Here is a 24,499-nt window from a genome sequence, read left to right on the forward strand (position 1 = left end):
AGTCTCGCCTTGTGTAGAAGCTGTTCCATACACCTAATAATTTTTGTCCATTTCTGAAACTTTTCTAATTCCAATATATCATTTGTGAGATGGGGTGACCACATCTGCACACAGAATTCAAAATAGATTTACATATATATTTATATATAAATTTATGTAAATGTATATATATTTATATAAATTTATATAAAGTTACATTTTTTTTCTGTCTTATCTATCACTTTCTTAATAAATCCCAACATTCTGTGAGCTTTTTTGATTGCTGCTGCACATTGAGTGGATGTTTTCAGAGAGCCATTCACAGTGACTTCAAAATCTCTTTCTTGAGTGGTAACAGTTAATTTAAGCCCCGTCATTTTATACTTACGATTTGGATGTGTTTTCCAATGTGCATTACTTTGAGTTTATCAACATTGAATTTCATCTGCCATTTTTGTTGCTCAATCACCCAGTTTTGTGAGATTCCCATTGTAACTCTTCACAGTCTGCTGTGGATTTAACTATTTTGAGTAGTTATTTTATCATCTATGAATTTTGCCCCCTTCTTGCTTATCCCATTTTCCAGATAGTTTATGATTATGTTGAACAGCACTGGTTCCAGTGTAAATTCCTGGGGAACACCATTATTTAACTTACTCCAGTCTGAAAACTGACCATTTAGTCTGACGTTTGTTTTCTTTCTTTTCACCAGTTACTGATCCACAAGGGATCCTTCCCTCTTATCCCATGACTGCTTTCCTTGCTTAACAGCCTTCAGTGAGGGACCTGGTCAAAGGTTTTCTGAAAGTTCAAGCACACTATATTTCCTGAATCACCCTGTCCACATGTTTGATGATACCCCTCAAAGAATTTTAATAGATTTATGAGCTGTGAGTTCCTTTTACAAAAGCCATGTTGACCCTTCCACTACAAACCCCTGTCCTCTGTGTCTCAGACAATAATTTAACCAGTTTGTCTGGTACTGAAGTTAGACTTACCAACAAATAATTGTCAGTGAATAGCATCTGGTCCTTTTCATTGATTTATTACTGTTTAGTTTCTCAGTTTGTTCCCGCACCACCTCCATTGACACTTCAATCTGGGACAGTTCCTGAGACCTGTCACCTAAACAGATTGGTTCAGGCATGCGAATCCCCCTCACATTCTTTGTAGTGAAGACTGATATGAAGAACTCATTCAGCTTCACTTTAATGGCCATACCTTCCTTGAGTGCTTCTTTAACATTTGGATCATCCAGGGGTCCCCACTGGTTATTTGTCAGGCTTCCTGCTGCTGATGCCCTTACCATCATGCTAGTTGCTCTTTGGGGTTTTTTTTTCCTTTAATTTCCTAATTATACTTTTACACTGGACATGAGTGAATGCAGAGACTAAACAGTTAATCCTACAGACTAGATCCATTTATAAGATGCCAATCATTCTGGGATCTTGGAGCCTTCGACAGTGCATGGGTTATGAATCATTAACAATCCCAAATATGGGACCATACCATTGGTTGTTAATTGGTTGTTAATTTTGGTTGTTAATTTTGGTGATTGGTTGTTAATTTTGCTACTCACTCCTTACTCTAATTCTAAGTCTAATTCAATGAAATAGCAATGCATACTAAATACAGCAAACAAAAAAGGAGTCCCTTGCTTTATGGAACTCATGTTTTTTGAGAACTATATGAATTAAAGTCATCACTTGTATAATCCCATAGTTTTAAAGGATGGAAGACAGGGAAAAACTTGACAGCCTGGAATGCCAGAGCCTACAGTGAGCTGAAAAGGTAGATCAAATAGGTGTGCCTCGTAAGGATGTGGATCAAGCCAAGCACTTAAGAATGCCAGTTATTCTGTTGACTGTGGAATCGCTTGCAGGTTTAAACAGAAGTATATGTTTTGTTGGATCTGGACCGCATTGTGCCCAGGGTTTGGCTTAGGCATACATCCAACAGGACTAGACCTCAGAGGTCCTGGGGCTTCAGCTTTCATGAATGTTCTCTTTGGGACACGGTGAGGGAGTGCAGCCAATAACAGCAGCTGTTGTGTTGGTGGATAAGTGATGAGGGAGGGCTAAACTCAGAAGTGATGTACAGAGGGGGTGGGAATTACTTATCAGGAAGAGGAGAGTCACAGCTGTGTTAGTCCTCTGAGATTGGAGAGAGGAGGCCAGGGAGGTAGAATTGTTTAGTAGACCAGATTCAGCTGGTGTGAGAGACCAGCTCTCAAGCCACACAGAGCTTGTCCTCAGGTCTGGGAAAGGCATATTTGATTTTGGAAGTGCTTGTGGTCTGCTTTGTGCGTAGACTAGTCAGGAATACTCTCACCTGCCCTTTCAGTTAGGAGGAATGCGGTCCCCCGATGGACTGTCCTACACTAGTTGTGTTTATTTGGGTTCTGCTGAGGCTGTCTCTGTCTTCGTGCCACCTAAACCCCACGAATTGTTGCGGCCACCCTCTTCCCCTCCATTTTGTTCGCTTAAGACATGTGGTGTTGTGGTGGAATCATTACTGGATAGTATTACCAGAGTCTCAATTCGTAAAGGGACCATCTCTGCTTCCAGAAAACACACAGAGGTCACCCCCCGCACTCAGGGATCCATCAACTGATGGTGAAATGCTTTCTCTTGACCACCCAGCCTCCATCTTCTCAAAGAGAAGGTGATTGAGAAGGTCAACGACTCAGTCCTGGTTTGAGAGTGGAGATTTTGCTAGTTACACTCCCAAGTGATCAGCTCTGGGCTACATCTGTTCCAAGTCAAGACTTCTCATGAGGTTTTGGTACATCCGCCGTGGTATGGTGCCTGGGCGAGAAAGAGGCATTGCTGAGCTTGCTTGAGCTGCTCTCTGAAAGGGAATCCAATCACTGGGGCTGGCCAGTCACGTGTCACCAATACGATATTTAAAATGTGAGGTCCCTCAAGGACAGGTTTCTGAAAACATGAAACCACTTGGGCTCTGTCTACACAAGGCATGTTCCCAGCTGCAGTTTAGACACACCCCTTGGCGAGATCATTTTTAAACAGAAGTTTTATCGTCATCAGTTCAGTGATGATGCTCAGCTATGTTGTAGGCCTCCTGCTCCTGTCCATATAGCCCACAGTGATGGCGCAACATCAAAATGTACTCTTCTGACTATGGGAGTCTTTAGTCCCTTCTCATCGGATCCCTTTCTCTCCTCCTTACAAATTGGATTGTTGTTTATGTTCTTCTAATATGTCAGCTTCTTAAACTAGTTTTCATTAAATTATATGGCTATGGTATCTTGCACAGCATGCAGGGAAATGGAAGCCATCATGTATAATTAATAACACTAGTTAGTAATTATCAATCTTTTAATATTTTCAATTTAAAAGCTATAAAGAAAGTGACTGAACGAAATGACTTGTTACATTTTATAGCAATAATCGGAGGAAAGTCTCAGAACAAGCTCTAGAGGCAAAGGAATCAACAGGATATAAAAGAAGAGCACTTTCCAAATGCAGATGTGGAGAAAATATCTGACTGGAGATACAGGAGCCAATGTTTGGAAATCTGTAGGACTTGTGCTCCTAAGTCATTTGGGTGCTTTTGAAAATCTCACCCACATAGTTCAGGGGGTTTTGGGAACACTCCAAAAGGAAACTGTTAGCGTACAATGTTGGCACAACCTTTGGTAGAGCCTGGGTCCTTAGGAATTTCTTCTAACACTTCAAGGCTACGTCTACACATGAAGCCAACATCGAAATAGCTTATTTCGATGTAGCAACATAACGTCTACACGTCCTCCAGGGCTGGCAACATCGATGTTCAACTTCGACGTTGCGCGGCACCACATCGAAATAGGTGCTGCGAGGGTACGTCTACACGCCAAAGTAGCACACATCGAAATAAGGGTGCCAGGCACAGCTGCAGACAGGGTCACAGGGCGGACTCAACAGCAAGCCGCTCCCTTAAAGGGCCCCTCCCAGACACAGTTGCACTAAACAACACAAGATGCACAGAGCCGACAACTGGTTGCAGACCCTGTGCCTGCAGCATGGATCCCCAGCTGCCGCAGCAGCAGCCAGAAGCCCTGGGCTAAGGGCTGCTGCCCACGGTGACCATAGAGCCCCGCAGGGGCTGGAGAGAGAGCATCTCTCAACCCCCCAGCTGATGGCTGCCATGGAGGACCCAGCAATTTCGACGTTGCGGGACGCGGATCGTCTACACGGTCCCTACTTCGACGTTGAACGTCGAAGTAGGGCGCTATTCCGATCCCCTCATGAGGTTAGCGACTTCGACGTCTCGCCGCCTAACGTCGAAGTTAACTTCGAAATAGCGCCCGATGCGTGTAGCCGCGACGGGCGCTATTTCGAAGTTAGTGCCGCTACTTCGAAGTAGCGTGCACGTGTAGACACAGCTCAAGAGTGTTCCAAAAGGCATTAACAGATTGGTTAGGAGAAGAACTAGTACAGATGTAATTCTTGAATGTAATTCTTAAAGGAGGAAAATTAGTGATAACATTCAATGTGAGGTTAAAACACCCTTTCACTGTCAAGTGTGGATTTACAGAAAAGAGAGCCAGAAATCCAGTACTGGACTCACTCGCTCATGCTGATTACTCACGTTTGAAATATTCAGAATTTATCATAACCGGGAATGGGACTAGAACATCCTTGGTATGTCTGGATGGATCACCTGACCTCTGTTATTCTGAAAACAAAAACTTCCTTGTTGACTCATGTTCAGGCTAGTTTGACTGTTCTGTAAGATGCAAAACAATGATTGATCCCCAATCATGAAATCTGTCTATATTGGCAAGACATGGATTTCCTGGTCAGTGTCTTCAGACAGCACTCCAGAATAGGGTGTGTATGGGACGTGGGGAAGGTGGAGCTGAACATGCTAAGAGGCCAAACTACCCAAAGTCAAATGAGTCGTTCCAGCTGTCAGAAACAGATGAAAAAAAACAAAGGATGCTCAGGAGCCTCCACATCTGTATCAACCTACAGAAGTGCTCTGAAAGGCTAGTGAGGCTTTCCCAGGATGCCGAGTAGTTATTCTGCCAGCTGGGACAACTGCACCAAAGCTGTGAGAAAATATCTGTACCTCTGTAGTTCTCGACAGGTTACAGGGGAATCTCCATCACTGCAGATATTTAAGAGCAGGTTAAATAAATATCTGTCAGGGATGATGGTGCTTGGTCCTGCTGTGAGGGCAGGGTACTGCGCTTGATGACATCTCAAGGTCCCGTCTAGATGTAATATTCTGTGGTATGGATGGGGATGTGTGTAAATTTTTTAACCCAATCTTCATCTGGCGCGAATCAGCACAGCTTCTTTGTCTTCAGCTGAGGCTCTGGAACTAACTTCTGCTGCCAGGCTCCCAAATATCTGAATCATAGAATGATGAGTTTGGATGAGACTTAGGGAGGTCATCAAGTCCAACCCCCACTTTGCACAACATCGGCGCCGAATTCTGCATCAGCATCAGCTCAGCTCAGGATGGAGGGGTTTATGGATCGGGTACGAAACCAAGTAATGTAATCCCTGCTGTTTTCCCTGTGCCATGTATTGGATCACATTCAGTATACTGCACTGAGCATGGGTTTTCACTTTACGGCAAATGGCAGTTTTTGCTAATGACTGTGTAGAACTTCATTGCACAAGGAGTCTAGGTGGGACCTGGGAGGTTTGGATAGCTGAACAGGAGAGAGTTGTGGCATTGGGGGTACCCTGAAGGAGTGGGGATAAATTAGGATTTGGCCATCTGGAGGAGATTGAGGAAGCAGGGAGGGGACATTTTTCTCTTTCCTCACCAGCAGGGGAAGAGCTGATTTATAATTTTATGGAGGGTTTAAATTCCTAGCTCCCTACCCCTGCAACACTGGACAGCATCCAGCCAATCCATTGCCATGAGTCACTGTATTGTTGGTATCATGTAGGCACCAAGACAGTCTACCCATGATGGATGCTCTGTCATGCAAGGCACTGTTGAAGCACAAAGGATATGTCTTCACTACGGGGAAGATCAGCCTGGTCAGGTCCCTAGCAGGGACACATGCAGTTGAACTATATAGGGTGTCAGGCTCTGGAACTAACTAACTGCATGAACAGGTGGCGGTCGATCTCTATACTCCTCAATATCACCAGCAGTAAGGTTTCTCCTGGGAACTCTCCAGGAGAGTTTCTCCTGTCAACCTACCTAGGATCGGCCAGGGAAGTGGATTGTAGATAAGTCAATCTAGCCATGCAATTGCCATAGCTAGAACTCAGTGTCTACAATTGACTTTAATGTCAAGCGTAGACCCAGCCTTAGTTAGAGAGGCCCTGCCCTACAGGGCTTACAAGTGTAGGATCTGCCATTACCCTCAACACAGCTGGCTCAGCTGCATGTTTCTGTGAATACGCTCAGCTTTCCAACCTAAGGGCAGGAAACATGATTAGTCCAAAGAGAGAGTTTAATTTTGAGGGCATAGTTCTGTAGCAGTGAGATGGCTCTCGGGGAGGCGGGGAGGATCTCTGATTACAGAATTGCAGAATTTCAGGAAATGCAGCATCTTCTGATATGTGTGTAGTACCCAGAGGCACTGAAACCTCATCTGGGGTGAGTGAAGTCTCTGCTCTACAGCCTTAGCTGAGAGCCAGCTGGCCTTTAGCTCATGCGGTACAGTGCAGGGCTTTAGACCCTCCACTCACAGGTTCTTTCTCTGGGGCTGGCAACCTGCATATGTCAGCCTTACACGTGCAAATCCTTCTTCCATCTAACCTGTATTGATAACCAGGTGATGAACTGCAGAGCTATGTGATAAAGTGCATTTTAGCATATACCTTTGATTGCCATCTTCCACTGAACTACTTGGAACATTCCATACCCTGAGCAACTTCCTACAGCTGCCACTGAAAAAAATAAGACAACTAAAAAACCTCCTGGAAAGTGTTTTTAGTCTTTCTTCCAAATGTGCATTTTTCAGCTGAAAATGATGGTGACTGTGTACAGGTAAAATTCAGGCCTGCCCGCTTGCCAGGTTTAACAGCTGATATCTCATGACAGTTCAGCTAAGAATAGGAGCTTTAGATTGCTGCAGGGGAGCCAAGAGCCTTGGTACGTGGGGCCTGGCTTCACATGCCTGGAAGGCGCAGGGTATCAGGCAGATGCGATGGGGCCGGGACAGCCAGCTCTCAGCACCAGGGCACCTTTTAAAGGGGGCTATCCCCACCCTGGATTTCATAGAATGTGATGAAGCGGGTCTTCGCCCACAAAAGCTTATGCTCCAAAATATCTGTTAGTCTATAAGGTGCCACGGGACTTCTTGTTGTTCTCAAAGATACAGAGTAACATGGCTCCCTCTCCAATACTGGATTTCATAGCAGATATCTTAAAGCACATGTGTAGTTTCCAGCTTTGCTTGGGGCAGGAAGTTTGTTTATAAACAGAGCAAGCGCTTCTGTAGCACCTTAAAGACTAAAAATATGAAATGAAAACTTTGTTCATTTGCAAGTTTGATATCTATCATCCGGGACTCAACAAAGATCTTAATTATCTTACACATTACAAGGACAAATTCCCCACCTTTGATAGCTACACACATCCCACTTAACTTAATAGACCCTTCCCAGAGGTTTCTCTCTCCACACCCCTGCACCATCCTTCCTCTCCCACCTCCCTACTTTTCATTTTTATATTTAGCTGGTCCTCAGTTTTCTCTCTTTTTCTCTCAGTTCTGCGCCAGAATCTGGAGCAGTGGGTCTTTTCCTCAATAGCTCATTATCTAATAAATAATAGTAGGCATAGTATAGTAGGCATCCTTCAGTCTACGTAGACTATGGATCGTGCCCCTCATAGTTCCGTTTGGCATCCTCATTTGCAGCGTCAGCTGTGACTGTGAAGGCCCACACGAGAGTGACAGTCCTTGCTGCATCTGTTGCATGTGTAGTGGGTGTCTGGCAGGTCCTTACTGTGCTTTCTGTGGGCTCACTTCTCCTCTGCTAGCTGTCTGATCCTCATCTCACCCTTCTGAAGGCCCTTGTGTAGTTCCTGCCTCCATCTGCTGCGATCGTCTGCCAGCTCCTCCCAGCTGTCCGGCTTGATGTCTGCCTCCCTGAGGTCCCTCTTGCAAACATCTTTGTAGCACAACTGGGGGTGTCCGGGAGGTCTTTTGCCAGAGGCTAGTTCGCCATACAGGATGTCTTTTGGGATCCTACTATCATTCATCCTGTGGACATGGCCAAGCCAGCGGAGCCACCACTGCCTGAGGAGGGTGTGCATGGTTGCTAATAATAATATTGTTAGTTTATAAGGTGCTACAGAACTGCTTGCTTTGTTTTGCAAAGGTGCAGACCAATGCAGCTACCCCTCTGAGACAATTTATAAACAGAGGGAAGCAGGGTGATTAAGATAACAAAAGATTCATCATTCAAGTAATTGAAAGATCACTAGATGATCACGAAAATGTTGTTGGGTACTCCACTTAATAAGTAAAGGGCAAACGGTAAAAAGGAGTAGGCACAGGTAGTGGTGTGCTCCAGGGATCTGCATGGACTCCAGCTATGCAACTTGTTTATAAATCATCTTGGGAAAAGGGTAAGCAGTGAGATTGCAAAATTTGCAAATGATACGAAAAGAGTTACAAAACTAGGTGATGGGGCAACACTAGAAATGCAAAAATGGTGGTGTTTAAAATAGCTGTAATAGCAAGATATCTTGGAATCACCCTGGATAGTTCCCTGAAAGCATCTGCTCAATGTGAAGTGGCAATCTTAAAAGCTGACAGAATATTGGGACTCATTAAGAAAGGAATAGATAACAAGACAGAAAATATCATATTGCCTCTATGTACAGCCATGGTCTGTCCACATCTTGAATGCTGCATATATATCTCGTCCCATCTGAAAAAAAGATATTGCATTTGGAAAAGGTACAAAGTGATGAGCAGAATGGAACAGCTTCCATAACAGGAGAGGTTAAAAAGACTGGGAGTTTTCAGCTTGGAAAAGAAATGACTAAAGGGCAGAGAGATAGGTCAGAGGTCTAGAAAACTGTGAATGGTGTGAAAAAATGTGATGGTCCAGCCTCCATTTGGGCCCTCGCAGGGTGAAAGGGACAACTTCAGTAGCATAAGATTGGCCAATTAAGGGCACCTTTGACCTTTAAAACATTTGTCTTCTGGTGAGAGAGATTTAGGAGAGGTGAGAGACAAGCTGGAGCAGGGAGAAGCCACTTCTCCTGACGGAAGAAGAAGGCTTATCTCCCATTAAAGGAGACAGCAGAAGTACGGACTGGCACCCAGAGGCCAGTGATAGGACCTGACATCAGAGAAGGGGCAGGGAAAGGTATTCCCTTCAAGGTTTCTTCATTTGGCTGAATAGCACTGGTTGGGCCTCCTGCTAGGAAAACACTGGAAAATAAAACCTGAGCAAGAAATAGAAACTCTCTCAGACTAATTCGCACCAGGCTCCCTGCTCTTGTTGCCAAAGGGGGAACACTGAATCCAGGGTGGGGAGGGAGATGCCTGGAGACGTTTACACATTAAGGGTCAGGTAAGCCTAGTTCAGCCCTTGTAAAGGCACAGCGTATGAAGAACTGTTCATAAGAGGCCAGGCCTGCATCAATTGCAGCCCCATGTTTGAGGTCAGAGAGACACTCCTGTGTCTCAGAGCCAGGGGCAGCAGTCACGTGGTGGGATGCTAGTGCAATCAGTGGGAATTTTTCAGTCAAGCTGGATGTTTTCCTAGAAGATCTTCTCTAGTTCCAGCAGGAACTGGTGCAGGGAAGTCCAGTGGTCTGGGATCGAGAGGAAGGCAGGTTACATGATTGGGAGGTTTGCTTCCAGCTTTCTAACCTGTGAATTTGTGAATTATTCTACAAGAAGGCAGCAGGACTGTAAACACACACACTCCCTTCACTTTTATTTTTAATGCTCTTTCCCCTTTCTTTTAACAGATAGACAACACATTTGTGGATTCCAGTTTGAGAAAAAAATACATCAGGTCACATGTTATCAGACTGAGGTATGTAACATTACAGCCAGGAAAACCCGGACAAGATATAACAGAATGTTCATCCCACCCAATGCCCTATTCCAGCACAGACACGCCAGCTAAATAACCTGTCGTGGGGCCACCCAACCCTGCAGTCAACCCTGCTGCTACCTGCTGACCCTTGCTCTAGTGGGGCTCCAGGCTGGTGGAGAGGTCTGCCTGCATGGAGCTCATTGCAGGACTGGGGCCTTTGGCCGTATCAAGGACTGTCTGTAGCTTGCCATCACTAGGTACACTTTGAGTTGCTGGAGGAAGTGGAGGGATAATGCTCCCACTTCTAAAAATTAACCCAAAAGCACAGTTACTGGCGGTCTTTTGATCGTCAGTTAAACAAGGCAGAAATGTCATATGCTAACCACTCAGCCTCATCTGAACTGGTTGGTTGTGGCCTCTAGATGAAGGCAAAGGTTGGTGAAACTTCTGTACACCAAAAGTAGGTGCCCTGTTGTAATGGGGTCTGCCATAGGCACTGGCTAATACCTTAGGCCAGCCACAGAGCTGTCCAAAACTGAAAGGAAAATTGTCAAGCCTTAATCTCTTCATTACACTGTACAATTTTATTATTTGTTTTTAACTTTCAGTTCTCCTCTTCAAGTTCCCCCTTGAGAGGCCTATAAAATCTAGTCAGGCCCAGTAACAGTTTTACACTCCCTGCCATGCATGGAACCCCCAAGAGAACCAAAGCGTCTTCCTAATCTTATTGGTGTGGTTGGGCCCCTTCTTAGATCTCCAGGCTTCGTGACTAACCTGCTGCAGACCTCAGTCCGGGAGAGTGCATCAGCGCTTTGAACTTCATCACCGATTTACTTTCTTAGGGGAAGGGCAGCAGTTTGGCTGGGCAGTCTCATGTCTCTCTGGGGTTCATTATGAATCACAGCACACGAATGACTTCGTAAGACAGAAAGCAGTCAAGTAGCACTTTGAAGACTAGCAAAATAATCTATTAGGTGAGGAGCTTTCATGGAACGAACCCACTTCTTCAGACCATAGCCATGCCAGAACAGACTCAATATTTAAAGCACAGAGAACCAAAAACAGTAATCAAGGAGGACAAATAAGAAAAAAAATGATCAAGGTGAGCAAATCAGAGAGTGGAGGGGTGGGCGGGGGGAAGGTCAAGAATTAGATTAAGCCACGTATGCAAACGAGCCCCGATAGTGACTCAGAAAATTCCCATCCCGGTTCAAACCACGTGTTAATGTGCTGAATTTGAATATAAAAGACAGCTTGACTGTTTCCCTTTGAATAGTGGTGCAAAAATTTCTCTTCAATAACACCCATACTCTTAAGTCATTAACAGAATGGCCCACTCCATTAAAATGTTGACTAACTGGTTTGTGGATCTGGAGTGTTTTGATGTCTGCTTTGTGCCCATTAACCCTTTGTCTAAGGGAGTTAGAAGTCTGTGCAATATACAAAGCATCTAGGCATTGTTGGCACATGATGGCATATATGATGTTAGTTGAGGAGCATGAGAATGTACCTGTGATTCTGTGAATAACCTGGTTAGGTCCAGTGATGGTATTTCCAGAGACGATATGTGGACAAAGCTGGCAGCGGGCTTTGTTGCAAGCAAAGGTTCCAGGACTGGTACAGTCTATACCCCAGGAATACCAGCAGACAACAGGAGAACCCAATTTCAGTTTTGAGAAGTGTTCTGCTTACTGTGGATTTTCCTCATGAAGCTGATTCTGTGAATTCTGTGTAAAGTATTTGTGTGAGTTTTAAAAACGCATTTCCCTTTCCTGTCAATTATTCATTTATATGGCAGTAGCGCCTCAGAGGCTTAATCTTGGACCAAGAACCTGTTGTTCTGGGCGCTGTGCTGGTCAACAGATCACAGGGTTAACAGAAGCGCTCTCTCTTTTCCAATCAGCTTCTCCTTTCAGTCTGAGTCATCCAGGGATACTAACCTTCAGAGCTTGTGACATCATAATTCTTGCACCAGATCTGATGTGAACTAACCGGTGTCACCTGCTGCAGGTTGTGTCATCACTTAGTGAACTGGATAGGAAGAAGAGGCTGAGTGGAAAGGAGAGATTCTCTTCACACACCCTTCTCTTGGTTGGTCGGCAATTAGGGGAAAGTATTTCCACAAAGAGCATGTAGGAACGTGAGGGTTACCACTCTGGGTTAGACCTATGAGGTAGGTAGTACCATGCTCTGCCTCAAGCCATGGCTAGCAACTGATGCTGCAGAGGAAGTAATAAATACCTAATAATAATGGACAAATTCAGTCCTTGTACAACTTTCCTACTTCTTCTTGAGTCTATACCTGGGATACATTGGCAGAAATTTAGCCTCCATTGTTGTTCAGGTGTGGAGGAGTTCCTTCCAAATACCCACCTCAAGAATTGCAGTCTTAAGCATTCTTGAGACTGCAATACCCACCTGAGGAAGTGAGAAAACAAATCAACAGAGCCAGACGTGTGCCACGAACCCTCCTACTACAGGACAAGCCCAAGAGAGAAACCAACAGAACACCACTAGCCATCACCTACAGTCCTCAGCTAAAACCTCTACAGCGCATCATCAGGGATCTACAACCCATCCTGGACAATGATCCCCCACTTTCACAGGCTTTGGGAGGCAGACCAGTTCTTGCCCACAGACAACCTGCCAACCTAAAACAAATCCTAACAAGCAACTATACACCGCACCACAGTCACTCTATCTCAGGGACCCATCCATGCAACAAACCTCGTTGCCAGTTCTGCCCACATATACACACCAGCAACATCATTACAGGACCTAACCGGATCAGCCACACCATCGTGGGCTCATTCAGCTGCACATCTACCAATGTAATTTATGCCATCATGTGCCAGCAATGCCCCTCTGCCATATACATCGGACAAACTGGACAGTCTCTACGTAAAAGAATAAATGCACACAAATCAGACATCAGAAATGGCAATATACAAAAACCCATAGGAGAGCACTTCAATCTCCCAGGACACACAGTAGCAGATTTAAAAGTAGCTATCCTGCAGCAAAGAAATTTGAAGAACAGACTCCAAAGAGAAATTGCTGAACTACAATTCGTCTGCAAATTCAATACCCTCAGCTCAGGATTAAACAAAGACTGTGAATGGCTGGCTAAATACAAAAGCAGCTTCCCCTCTCTTGGAGTTCACACCTCCAGATCTACTGATGACAATACAACTCAGCCTGCCTGACTGAGCTAACCTCGTTATCCCCAGCCTTGCTCTGGCCTATTTATACCTGGCCTTGCAGATTTCCAGGACCAGCATCTGAAGAAGTGAGTTAACTCACGAAAGCTCATGCTCTAAACTTTTCTGTTAGTCTATAAGGTGCCACAGGACCCTTCATTGCTGCTAGTGATTACTGTGTGGTTTCTGCAGTCCTACACCTCTTCAGGGTTCTCATGCAGAGAGACTGGTTTCAGCTTTATCACCATCCAAGTCAGGAGCCACAGAATGGTTTTAGTCAGCTCCTTCTCTTCCCCACTGGTTTTCCCTTTGCTAAGACCTGTAGATTCCTGTATTTGTTAGTCATAGAGGGGCCCAGACTTTCAAAGTCGCCTAAAATGAGGCCTCTAATACCAGATGTGGGTATCACAATGAACTGCCTGATGTTTTCAGTGTTGCAGAGCCTCTAGGCCACAGACATCAGAGGGAGCTGTAGGTGACCAGGTTATCTGAGTGCTCTGTACAGAATGGCTACGTCTACACGTGAACGCTACATCGAAATAGGCTATTTCGATGAATAACGTCTACACATCCTCCAGGGCTGGCAACGTCGACGTTCAACATCGACGTTGCGCGGCACCACATCGAAATAGGCGCTGCGATGGAACGTCTACACGCCACAGTAGCACACATCGAAATAAGGGTGCCAGGCAAAGCTGCAGACAGGGTCACAGGGTGGACTCAACAGCAAGCCGCTCCCTTAAAGGGCCCCTTCCAGACACAGTTGCACTAAACAACACAAGATCCACAGAGCCGACAACTGGTTGCAGACCCTGTGCATGCAGCATGGATCCCCAGCTGCGGCAGCAGCAGCCAGAAGCCCTGGGCTAAGAGCTGCTGCACACGGTGACCATAGAGCCCCGCAGGGGCTGGAGAGAGAGCGTCTCTCAACCCCTCAGCTGATGGCCGCCATGGAGGACCCCACTATTTCGATGTTGCGGGACGCGCAACGACTACATGGTCCCTACTTCGACGCTGAACGTCGAAGTAGGGCGCTATTCCTATCTCCTCGTGGGGTTAGCGGCTTTGACGTCTCGCCGCTTAACATCGATGTTAACATCGAAATAGCGCCCAACACGTGTAGCCGTGACGGGCGCTATTTCGAAGTTAGTGCCACTACTTCGAAGTAGCGTGCACGTGTAGACACGGCTAATGAGTGACCCATTTGGAGGCAGCCAGAGTTGAGCACATTGGCCTGGCTGCCCATTTGCAGGAAGTGTTGTTTCTCACTGAATGCAGCTTTCTTGCATGAATCTGCTCAGTCACAATGTCTAGGCGCCTGCTCAAATTTTTCAGCACTTCCCTCTCTTTTTACTCAACCCCTGGTAATAATGCAGATAATCTCTTAAATTAATCTGAAATCCTGGCATAGGTTGAACCTCTCTAGTCAGGCACCGTGGTCTGGTGTGATTTTAATCAGATGGATGTCCACGTGTCATCAGGGTGTCCAACTTTCCCACAGTCACATGAAGTTTGTTTACAGCCACCAGTCCTGGCTCTCAGGGTTCTGTGCTGTTATTTAGTTCCAATTTACCCTGAATGTCTTCTAAGGGCCCAGTAAGACATGAAAGTATTGGTAATGCTACTAGACAATATTGACCTCCTGTGGGTTCATTAAATTCCCTGGTTCAGCACCAGTTGGGTTCCAGTTTGTAGGACCTCATGAAAACCTAGGAAGAGAGAATCAGACAAGTCACTTAACCTCTGTCTTGTTGGTTTTCAGCCCTGACCCTAGTGGAGTGGTGGCACAGGTTGTGCTTGTGTTCCTTTTCTGCATGGATAACCGGCCAGCCTTACGGGAAAAAGTTGAATCTGTCCTACAGCAGAAACTGAATCAATACTCCGGGCCTTTGCAAATACATTTTTCATCTTCCACCTTCTCAGGCAAGTGTCTTAATGTCTCTGTTTTGCTCTTGATATAGTCTTACTGCCTTGTCTCTCTTTGTATAATGCACATTATTTTGCCTAGTAAATGTGAGTTGTTTCCCTGGTACATCTGTCCTCAGTGTAACTGTGGATGCAAGTCCCCCCTGTGTGTCCCATAAGCCTTCTAAATTATGCTTAAAGGAACCTTCCATGGGCCATATACTTTGTGCTCGCCTTTCCTGCACAACATGGATAAATTTTATTCCCAGGGCAATCCTGGTAGTGGTGGGAATGGGCAGCCCTAGTTGGTCAGGCAATAACCCAAATAAGCATGCTCTTTGCCTGCCAGAGTTTCTTGCTTCTTCCCTTAACCCTAAAACCTGACACTGCAGGCATGTCTGAAAACCCCTCCCCATTGTGGTACATGTGAGACTTTCTGCTCTCAAACATCCTCCCTGGCCTCCTTTCTGAGTGTGGTTTGGGTTTTTTGGTAAGTTTCCCATCATTCCCCCATCAAACCCAGAGAATGTTTCAATTTATTTTAAAAGTCTTAGCACTCTCATTTGGATAAGACAAATGTTACTGAACTGTCAGTTCAAGGATCCTGTTCTTGGTCCTTTTGTGAAGCTGCAGATTTAAGTGCTTTGCTTTGCATATGAATAAAGCTGAGCTTCACTTATTCTCTCTTCCTTTGAAGGTGAGGGTTGGTTTAAACTGTCTAAGGGTAAATAGCCAGATGGAAAAAAGTGGACTACAAGTGAAATATGAGTCAACAGTGTGCCACAGTTGCAGAAAAAAGCAAACATCCTTTCTTCTGGGGTACATTAACTAGAGTGTTGTAAGACACGAGAAACCATTCTTCTGCTCTACTCTGTGCTGTTTAGGCCTCTGGTGGAGTGTTGTGTCCAGTCTTGGGCACCACATTTTAAGACAGATGTGGAGAAATTGGAGAAGAGCAACAAAAATGATTAAACGTCTGGAAAACATGACCTATGAGAGAAGACTGAAAGAATTGGATTTGTTTTGTTTGGAAAAGACAAGCCTGAGAGGGGATATGATTGCGGCTTCCAAGTACCTAAAAGGGTGTTGCAAGGGGATGGAAGAAAAAATATTCTCCTTAACCTCTGAGGGTAGGACAAGAAGCAATAGGCTTACATTTCAGCAAGGAATGTTCAGGTTGAACGTAAAGGAAAAACTTCCTAATTGTCAGGGTGGTTAAACACTGGAGTAAATTGCCTAGGGAGATTGTGGAATCTCCATCTCTGGAGATGTTTAAGACGAGGTTAGATAAACATCTATCAGGGATGATCTAAATGGTGCCTGGTCCTGCGGTGAGTGGAGAGGACTGGACTTGATGACTCTCAAAGTCCCTTCCAGTTCTACTAATCTGTGATTCTTTGATTCTAAATAAATACCTGCACCTTCCACCATTGCAAGCTTACTTCCTCTCTAGGGCACCTAATCCTCCCTGGGATACTGTAAAACACACCTGGGCTTTGAGTTACTTTGTTTTTCCATAACGTCAAGTATCGGAGGAGTAGCCGTGTTAGTCTGGATCTGTAACAGCAATGAAGGGTCCTGTGGCACCTTATAGACTAACAGAAAAGTTTTGAGCATGAGCTTTCGTGGGCACAGACTCACTTCATCAGATGCTGGTCTTGGAAATCTGCAGGGCCAGGTATGAATAAGCCAGAGCAAGGGTGGGGATAACAAGGTTAGCTCAGTCAGCAAGGGTGAGGCTTACTACCAGCAGTTGATCTGGAGGTGTGAACACCAAGGGAGGGGAAGCTGCTTCTGTATTTACCCAGCCATTCGCAGTCTTTTTTTAAGCCTGAGCTGAGGGCGTCGAATTTGCAGATGAATTGTAGCTCAGAAATTTCTCTTTGGAGTCTGGTCCTGAAATTTCTTTGCTGTAGGATAGCTACTTTTAAGTCTGCTACTGTGTGGCCTGGGAGATTGAAGTGCTCTCCAATGGGTTTTTGTATATTGCCATTTCTGATATCTGATTTGTGTGCGTTTATTCTTTTACGTAGAGACTGTCCAGTTTGTCCGATGTACATAGCAGAGGGGCATTGCTGGCACATGATGGCGTAAATTATATTGGTAGATGTGCAGCTGAATGAACCCACGATGTTATGGCTGATCTGGTTAGGTACAAGCCACACGGTTGTGTGGAGATTTCAAGGTCAAGGCTGATGTTGTAGGAGCATTTGCTCAGACTCCGTGTTTGTTTGATTCAGTGTCCCTTCCAGTCAGAGATGACTGTAAGCTGCCTCTCTTTCCTTCTCTCAGCTCTTGCAATGGCTGGGCTGCCTTACAGGAATGGCCTAGTGCCCAAATGTGAGCTGCAAGTGTTTCTTCAAGAAAAAGAGCCATTTGTCACCTGTGATGTGGAGAAGTGGAAGGTGCCACTGGTTTAAAAATCGGACTTATCACCCCCAGCCAATGAGCTAGGTCGTAAAAGCTCTGTCTGTGCTATTACTATTATTCATATGCCTACAACACCTGCAGATCCCATTCAGTCCTCAGGGCCCCACTGCGCTAAACCTATACAACTAGAAACAAAGTCCATGACCCAGACAAGTCACCATCTGAGATTTCAAACATATGCAGCAGGTGAACCAGTCGATAACTGGGGTCTGTGGGAAGTGGGTGTGGGCAGACAAGGCAACAGGAGAGAGAGATATAAATGCAAATTATGTAAATTAGAAGTCACAGTGGTCTTAAGGTGGCAGCCACCTGAAATTACTATCTGATGGCAGAGCATAACTAACAGGTTGAACCTTTATTGAAAATCCAGGTCAGGCACTCATTTGTATGGACTATTAGGAAGTTCCAAGGAAAATGAGTAAACCTTCCTCCTGGTACCTGATCAACTTGCTGTTCAATGCCATGTCTCAACTTGTTCTTGGTTCAAAACTATTGATACTGCAGAGCAGCTAGAACAAACTATATATGGCTCTAGTGCATTGTTCGTGATCTTGCAGCTGTGATCAAGGATGACCTCGCAAAGCTGGTGTGAAAATTCACCAGACCCGGCACAGCATTTGTTTTCCTATGCCAGAGAGGTGGTGGTGGAGATGTTGGGAAGATTGGTGATATTTTACTAGTTCATTTAACACAAAACAAAATGCCTTGCCATGAGGAAGCTGGGAAGCAGGAGTTTTGCAAAGCTGAAAGAAGGGACAAGTGTCCACATTTTGTCTCATTATCAGAGACTGGGAAGGAAATAATATTTCCAGAAAGAGCTGCAGAAATACTTTAGTTCTGGTAGATGCTATATGGAACATGTTGCAGTTATACTTAATGATCTGTAGTTATATTTAATAATTTAGTGGCATTATAATTGTGTCTTCATGCAGCAAATAAAGAAGAAAATACATAGATGTCTGGAATCTCTCATATGCTCCTATGAGCTCACAGGAGGCTTTCCAAAACTGTCTTTCTCTTCTCAGTACTAAGCCTTCTTCTAGACCTGCCGCTGAAAACCTGTCTAGCTCCCACTCTTTTGTGGGCTCCAAGTAGATTGCAGTAGCTCACAGCACAGTAAACCCTAGAGATACGTGCATTTGATGTGTGCATATCTCACATTAGCACAATTGGAGGGTGACCCTGGAAGTTCCAGCCAGAGAAAGCCGCTGCCGCACAGATGAGGGGGGAGGAGATCCCCCTTTCAAAGGGGAACAGATCTTCCCCTGAGTGCCATCGCCAGGGATGGAGGGGTGGGAGAGGGGCAGGGGAGCCCCTTGTTAGCAGGGATCCTCCTGTTAAAAGGTTGCCGGTTGATTGGAACACTTGGAGCCAATCAAACCTCACTGTCTCAGTTGGTTCTAGCAGTTTCTAGATTGCATCCAGGTGTCTCCACTGGAAAATGCAAGTTCTCGATTGACTGCAAGCATGTTAATTAACCTAGGGTGGACCATGTTTGATTATCAGTGCAACACAGACTTGTTTAGCCTTGGACTAATAGACCTGTGTTATGCCTGGTCTGCCATCCTCACGGTAGGTATTAGGGGGATACCGAGGGGATGGCGGAGAAGGTGCAGGGGAGGGAGATGCAGGAGGGCAGGTATCGATGGTGCTGAGGTGCTGGTGGCAGTGCCAGGGTTGCTGGACAAGTCAGGTTTCCCAATGGCCTGCAAGTGACCAAGAAAGGGACCCTGGTTAGAAAGGGGGCATTATAGCCAGGAGACTCTGTTGAGGTATTTGGACCCCAGCCTGGGCACATTAACATCACTGATAACATTTACAGCGTGTGCTGAATCCCACAGTAGATATGGTGTCATGAACTGAGGGAAGCAGGATTTCAGCCAAGCCAGGATTGCCCACCGTGACCCAGCAAATTATTAGTATTAATTTTATTTGTTTCGTTCAGTATCCAGAAGTGTGCCAGGCACCTCCCAGCCCCAGTAGGAAGCTGTGGGAGCTGATCCTCAGCTTGTCATCGCTCCGCTGAAGTCAATGAGCCCTCCACTGACATTCTGCACTGGCTGTGGATGTGCACTGTGGTATCTGCCCTGAAGAGATCCCAGGCTCAGGGTCAGCCTGTCTGCCCCTTCAGCTGCAGGGTGTGGGGAGAGAATACAGAGCCTTCTGCAGTGCTCAGGCAGAATTTCAAACTCTGTCCATGCTGAGTCCCCTGTGTACTCGGCCCCAGCCAGGGCTGGAGATGTGGCTCACCCTGTCCTGTGCTCTGGTCCATCGAAGATGGCTTGCTCTTTTAGAGAGAGACTAAATATAAAGGTGGGAGAGCACAACAGGTGATGTTCTACCTCCAACTTATTATTCTGTAGTTCAGCTCCACCCGCCCTTTACTATGGGCAAGGTCTAAATCTGAGCCCTTTGAGTTGCATTTACATGTAAAAAAGCCCTGGCAGTGCTGACTTCGCTGTTTGTTTTATTTCAGATATAAAGAAAGAAAAGGCTGAAGCCCTCTTCAATGACTGTAAGTTAAAGCACTGCTGGCTTAGCAATTCCCTGTGTTAATAGACTCTGAGCATTGCTCCTGTTGAATGTGTTTGACCTGACACTTTACAGAGCTGCCGCAAACTTGGCAACTTAGCAAACTTCTCCATTGATCAAACTTTTACGGGGAAAGCATCTTCCCAGTGTCTTCTGGTTTTCCTTAAAGGGGCACAATCATCTGGACATCAACTCAGTTTAAAAACAAGGAGCTCATAGTTACATTTCAGGAGTGGTAAACCAGCATGAGCCCTGCTGCCCATTTTTTTTACAGTGATATTTGTCTCATCTCAAAACATTTGTCTAACGTGTTGAGAGTGTCAATTTAAGGGACAGAAACAAGTACTTAGATTTTTCAAGGAGTGCTGAAGACCTGAAGTCAGTGGAGGCTGTGTGTACTTGGCACAGTGATTGATTAGTCTGTTCTGCTGAAATGGACAGGACCCTTTCTGCTGATGTCAACAGGAGCTGAATCAGACCCTCAAATATACACGTAAGTGCCTGACTTTTGACCCGAGGTCGAAATATTTGGCACTCTTTTTTTTTTTTTTTGCAATCAGTTAAGAATTTGCAAAATATTGTTCAATTAATATTCTCAAAATTTTGAGGAGTAAAGGGACTTGAAAGTTGCCCTGGCACTTCGACTACCAGCGAGTGAGCCGCGGCTACACGTGAGCCGGCCCTTTGAAGTTTAAAACTTCAGAGTTGCTGCGGGGGAGGAATTTGCTTAATGAAGTTCTGCATATGCACCACAGCACTTCATTAGTAAATTCCCAACACTCTACTTACCATCCTCTCTTCAAAGTAGGGAGATAGTGTAGGCACAGCCTACATGGAGAATAGGTCATCTACAAGTCTCCTCCGCTTCACTCTGTCTTGGGACAAAACATCTCGCTGACCCCAGGAGTATCCTAGTTGTTGTCCTTCAACCTCAGTAGACCTTCTCCACGTTGTCCAAGGTCTTTCTCTTTTGCATTTTCCTTGTGGGTTCCATGTGAGAGCTTGATGGACTCTGCTGGATGATGGTTTTTGGAGATTGTGGCCTAGCTGTCCCCACTTTCTTCTTTTGATTTGAACATCAAGTGGTTCTTGTCCTGCTCTGTTCCAAACTTCCTCATTTGTGACAAAGTCTTGCCATTGGATGTGAAGGCTGTACCTCACGCATCAGTTTATGAATGTCTGTAGCTTGTCCTCTGAACCTGGCAGGATTAGGCACTTGTAGGAATATGAGGATTAATTGCCTTCAGTGTGCAATTGAATAATCAGGGATTTGTAATATTTTTTTCTGTGTCTCACTGTAAAAAAGGCTATATTACAGCATAAGCAAAAATAAAGATTTTCTAAATGACAGAATTCATTTATTTATTTAATTCTATCATTGGTAGAATTAAACTTTGTCATGGATGGAAAAGTGCACATTCATTTCTGATCTTCGCAGGCGTCACTGTGGGAGCAGAGTTAATGTAGGTTAGGTATCTGTTTGGAGAAATGCAACTTTAGCAGTTCATCTAGGTTTCTAACACATTGTGGACTTGTTTTCAGTTCTGATCTTCATGAAAGGTGATTATTTGTGCATACATTTATTCAGATCTGCACTGGTTTGGTGGCATCCACGTTAGTGGAAGGTCAAAAGGGGGTGGGGGCGTGCAGGAAGGGTTCAAACATTTTTTTTCTATTCAAGTTTCTGCAGTTTTGATCATGACAATTCTGGGTGTGCTTGGAGATCTATGAGATGTTCCCTACAGTTCAGACATCTGCCACTTGACTGGTGGACCCTGCTAGAAATTATTATTGGTGAAGAGAATCAAAATCTTCTCTTAAGAGGGAAACATGATTTCAGCAATTATTATGCATTCTCCTATCTTCCCAAGGAGGGTTTCTGTGAAGGCTCGAGGAGCTCTGGTTTTACCTAGTGTCCTCAGAATTCATGGATCCCTTTCAGCCTGGTTTTAGGTCAAGGTATTTTGGAACAACTGCAATGGGCTGAGTAGCTGACCTTTTCCTTCTAGGGATGGGCAGAAATGAAAACTCTGTGATTTCAGCATGGTGAGTTGTTGCTGATGTCTGTGCGGTTTTGATATTTCCCTTTTAAGACTTTCCAGGGTCTTTTTCAAAGAGGCTGAGATATTGTTTTATCATCCATCCAGGTGACTTCATTTAGGCTAAAACTGAACTGATGAAACTGTGTGGCTTAATTCATTAAGTCTCTGCTACCACACGACTGCATTGCCCAAAGGTGGACTCTTATCTATGCTCAAAATGATGGTCATGCATTGAATGAAGTCTTCAAGTTGGCCCAGGAGTGGGCTTACTCTCTCTAAGAGTGGGGATGGCCAGACCAGAGCTTCCCCAGTCAGCCCCACCCTGTCTGGTCAGTGGGGAGTGACTGCAGATGCAGCAGAAAGAGGAGCTGATGTGCTCCAATCGCTGTTCCACTCATCAGGCAGGGGAAACTTTAGCTCATATGGTCCAGATGGAGCGGAGGAATGGAGTCAGGGGCAGTGCTGTATACTAGGCTTACAGACAGATACTTGAGCTTGCAGGGTCAGTAAATCAGCCCTTATCTCTAGCAGGGAAAGACAGGCCAGGAGGGATCTATAGAAGCTACGGATCTGAACCCCTTCTCAGCCTCATCCTGTTTTAGAATTCGGGCTGCTCAAACTGTCCGGAGATGAGGTGATAGGCAGTCAGGCCTAGCAATCAGAGAGGGAGTCAGGCCTAGCGATCGGAAGCCAAATTCCAGAGCCTGGGGTCAAGACAGGATTGGTGTCAGAAGTCAGAGCTGAGGGTGAAACTGAAGGCAGAGTGCGAATGCCAGAGGCAAAGGTTGAGATGGAGTTGGAATCGGGAGTCAGCTGGGGGTCAGAACCAGATACAGGTATCGGGGAAGGCAGGGGCAAGTCTGGGATAGGTTGGGAACAAGGCGGGATGCTGGGCAGGATCTGGGCTGGAGCAGAACTTGGAGGAAGGAGCACAGGGAGGCAAAGTGTCTGTGGGCATGTGAAGTGAGTAACCAGCAAGCTCCTGGTGCTCATTTAAGAGCTGGCCTTCTGGCTTTCTCAGCCATTTAATCAGCCTGGTCAGTCCGTCAGGCAGCCTAGCTGGCTCACTGGGGTGTCAGGAGTACCGAGCTGGTGCAGCTGAGAGCCTTATGCCTGACAGATTGTCAGCTATTCCTGGATTTCCAAGAACTATGAGAAACCAAGAATCTCGTCCTCATTTCCTCTTGGCAAAGAGCTTTCCTGCCAGGTGCACACCTCACTCTGTTATCCACAGACTGTCACTTCCAGCTCGGATTAGTACCACATGCTGTTCTTGGGCCTACACTCAAGTGTTATTAGGAAACTTCCACTGGTGCAAACTGCACTTTGGTAGCAGTGTTTCACCGAGAAAGCCTTGCATGCAAACTCCATGTGTTGCCTTGTTTTACGAGTCATGTCTGGCTGCAATTCAAGGTGCTGCTTCTTCTGTAAAAATACCACAGAGTGTGTGCCCTGCCTATCCGAGAGAAACCTCTTATCCTAGCAACTGAGACCAGCTGCGACCTTCAAACAGACCATCCCTGGGGGAGGAATGCATGGTGAAAGGCTCTTAACTCCAGATTTGCTCCCCTTAGTCATGCAACTGAGTCTGAGTTTGCTGACTTCTGTGGCACTCCACAAGTCTCACCTGTTTTCTCAGGCTTTTACTTGACAGGGGGTGTGGACAGCTTGAATTTCAAGGAGTTTTGAGTTTGACTTTATGACATTACAGCATCTAATTGCATGTTCTCCTCTGGTACGTTTTGTACATGAGCCTTAAGGCATCACTAGGTGCAGTTAGTATATTGTACTTAGTACTTATTTTCTCTCTCCCCATTTTGACAGTCTGTGGGTTACGGCGCAATAAATCAAAATCTGTACGAACGTCAAACCGAGTAGTCGGTGGGGTGTCTTCTGCGGAGCCTGGTGACTGGCCCTGGCAAGCGAGTTTGCAGCAGAACAATGTTCACCGTTGTGGAGCGACGCTGGTCAGCAACACGTGGCTGGTGTCTGCAGCTCATTGCTTTGCACAGTAAGTTCCCAGCTTGGCAAGAGGCTGTAGTGAGATGTGGTGCATTCTGACTTGCACATCAGATGATGCATCATTCAGAACCAGCATGAAGCCCAGAACAGGCCATAGGAATGTTACAAGCTTTCAGGCACAGAGCTGTGGCTAATCTCTTTGAAGCTTGAGGAAGTTCCTCCTGAGGAAAAGGCTCTGAAGGGTGCTCTGCCTAAGCTCAACTAGAGCAAAAGGAAGGGCTCAGTGCTATTACAGGTTGGCCCGAATATTCGTATTTTGAGCCCTTAGGCCACCTTTATGCATTTCTTTCTATGGACAAGGGTGTGAGCTGTTCCCTGGAGCAGAGGTTAGAATTTGATGGTTCCATCATTGCTTTTACAGTACCCAGAGGTACTGAGACCTCATAGTAGGGTGAGTGAAGTCTCTGCTCTG

At 45.5% G+C, this 24,499-nt stretch overlaps 1 protein-coding gene across 1 annotated transcript in view; it reads left to right on the top strand.

Moving 5' to 3' along the window:
- Positions 1-24,499, top strand: part of LOC142012933 (transmembrane protease serine 11C-like) — a 49,675-nt gene that overhangs the window by 16,363 nt on the left and 8,813 nt on the right. The window contains exons 4-7 of the mRNA XM_074993980.1: positions 9,886-9,953; positions 14,919-15,079; positions 19,968-20,006; positions 23,890-24,076. Of these exons, the coding sequence (XP_074850081.1) occupies positions 9,886-9,953; positions 14,919-15,079; positions 19,968-20,006; positions 23,890-24,076 (455 nt within the window). The remainder of the gene's footprint in view (positions 1-9,885; positions 9,954-14,918; positions 15,080-19,967; positions 20,007-23,889; positions 24,077-24,499) is intronic.

Source organism: Carettochelys insculpta, chromosome 4 (assembly GCF_033958435.1).
Source record: "Carettochelys insculpta isolate YL-2023 chromosome 4, ASM3395843v1, whole genome shotgun sequence".
NCBI classification, from domain to species: domain Eukaryota; kingdom Metazoa; phylum Chordata; order Testudines; family Carettochelyidae; genus Carettochelys; species Carettochelys insculpta.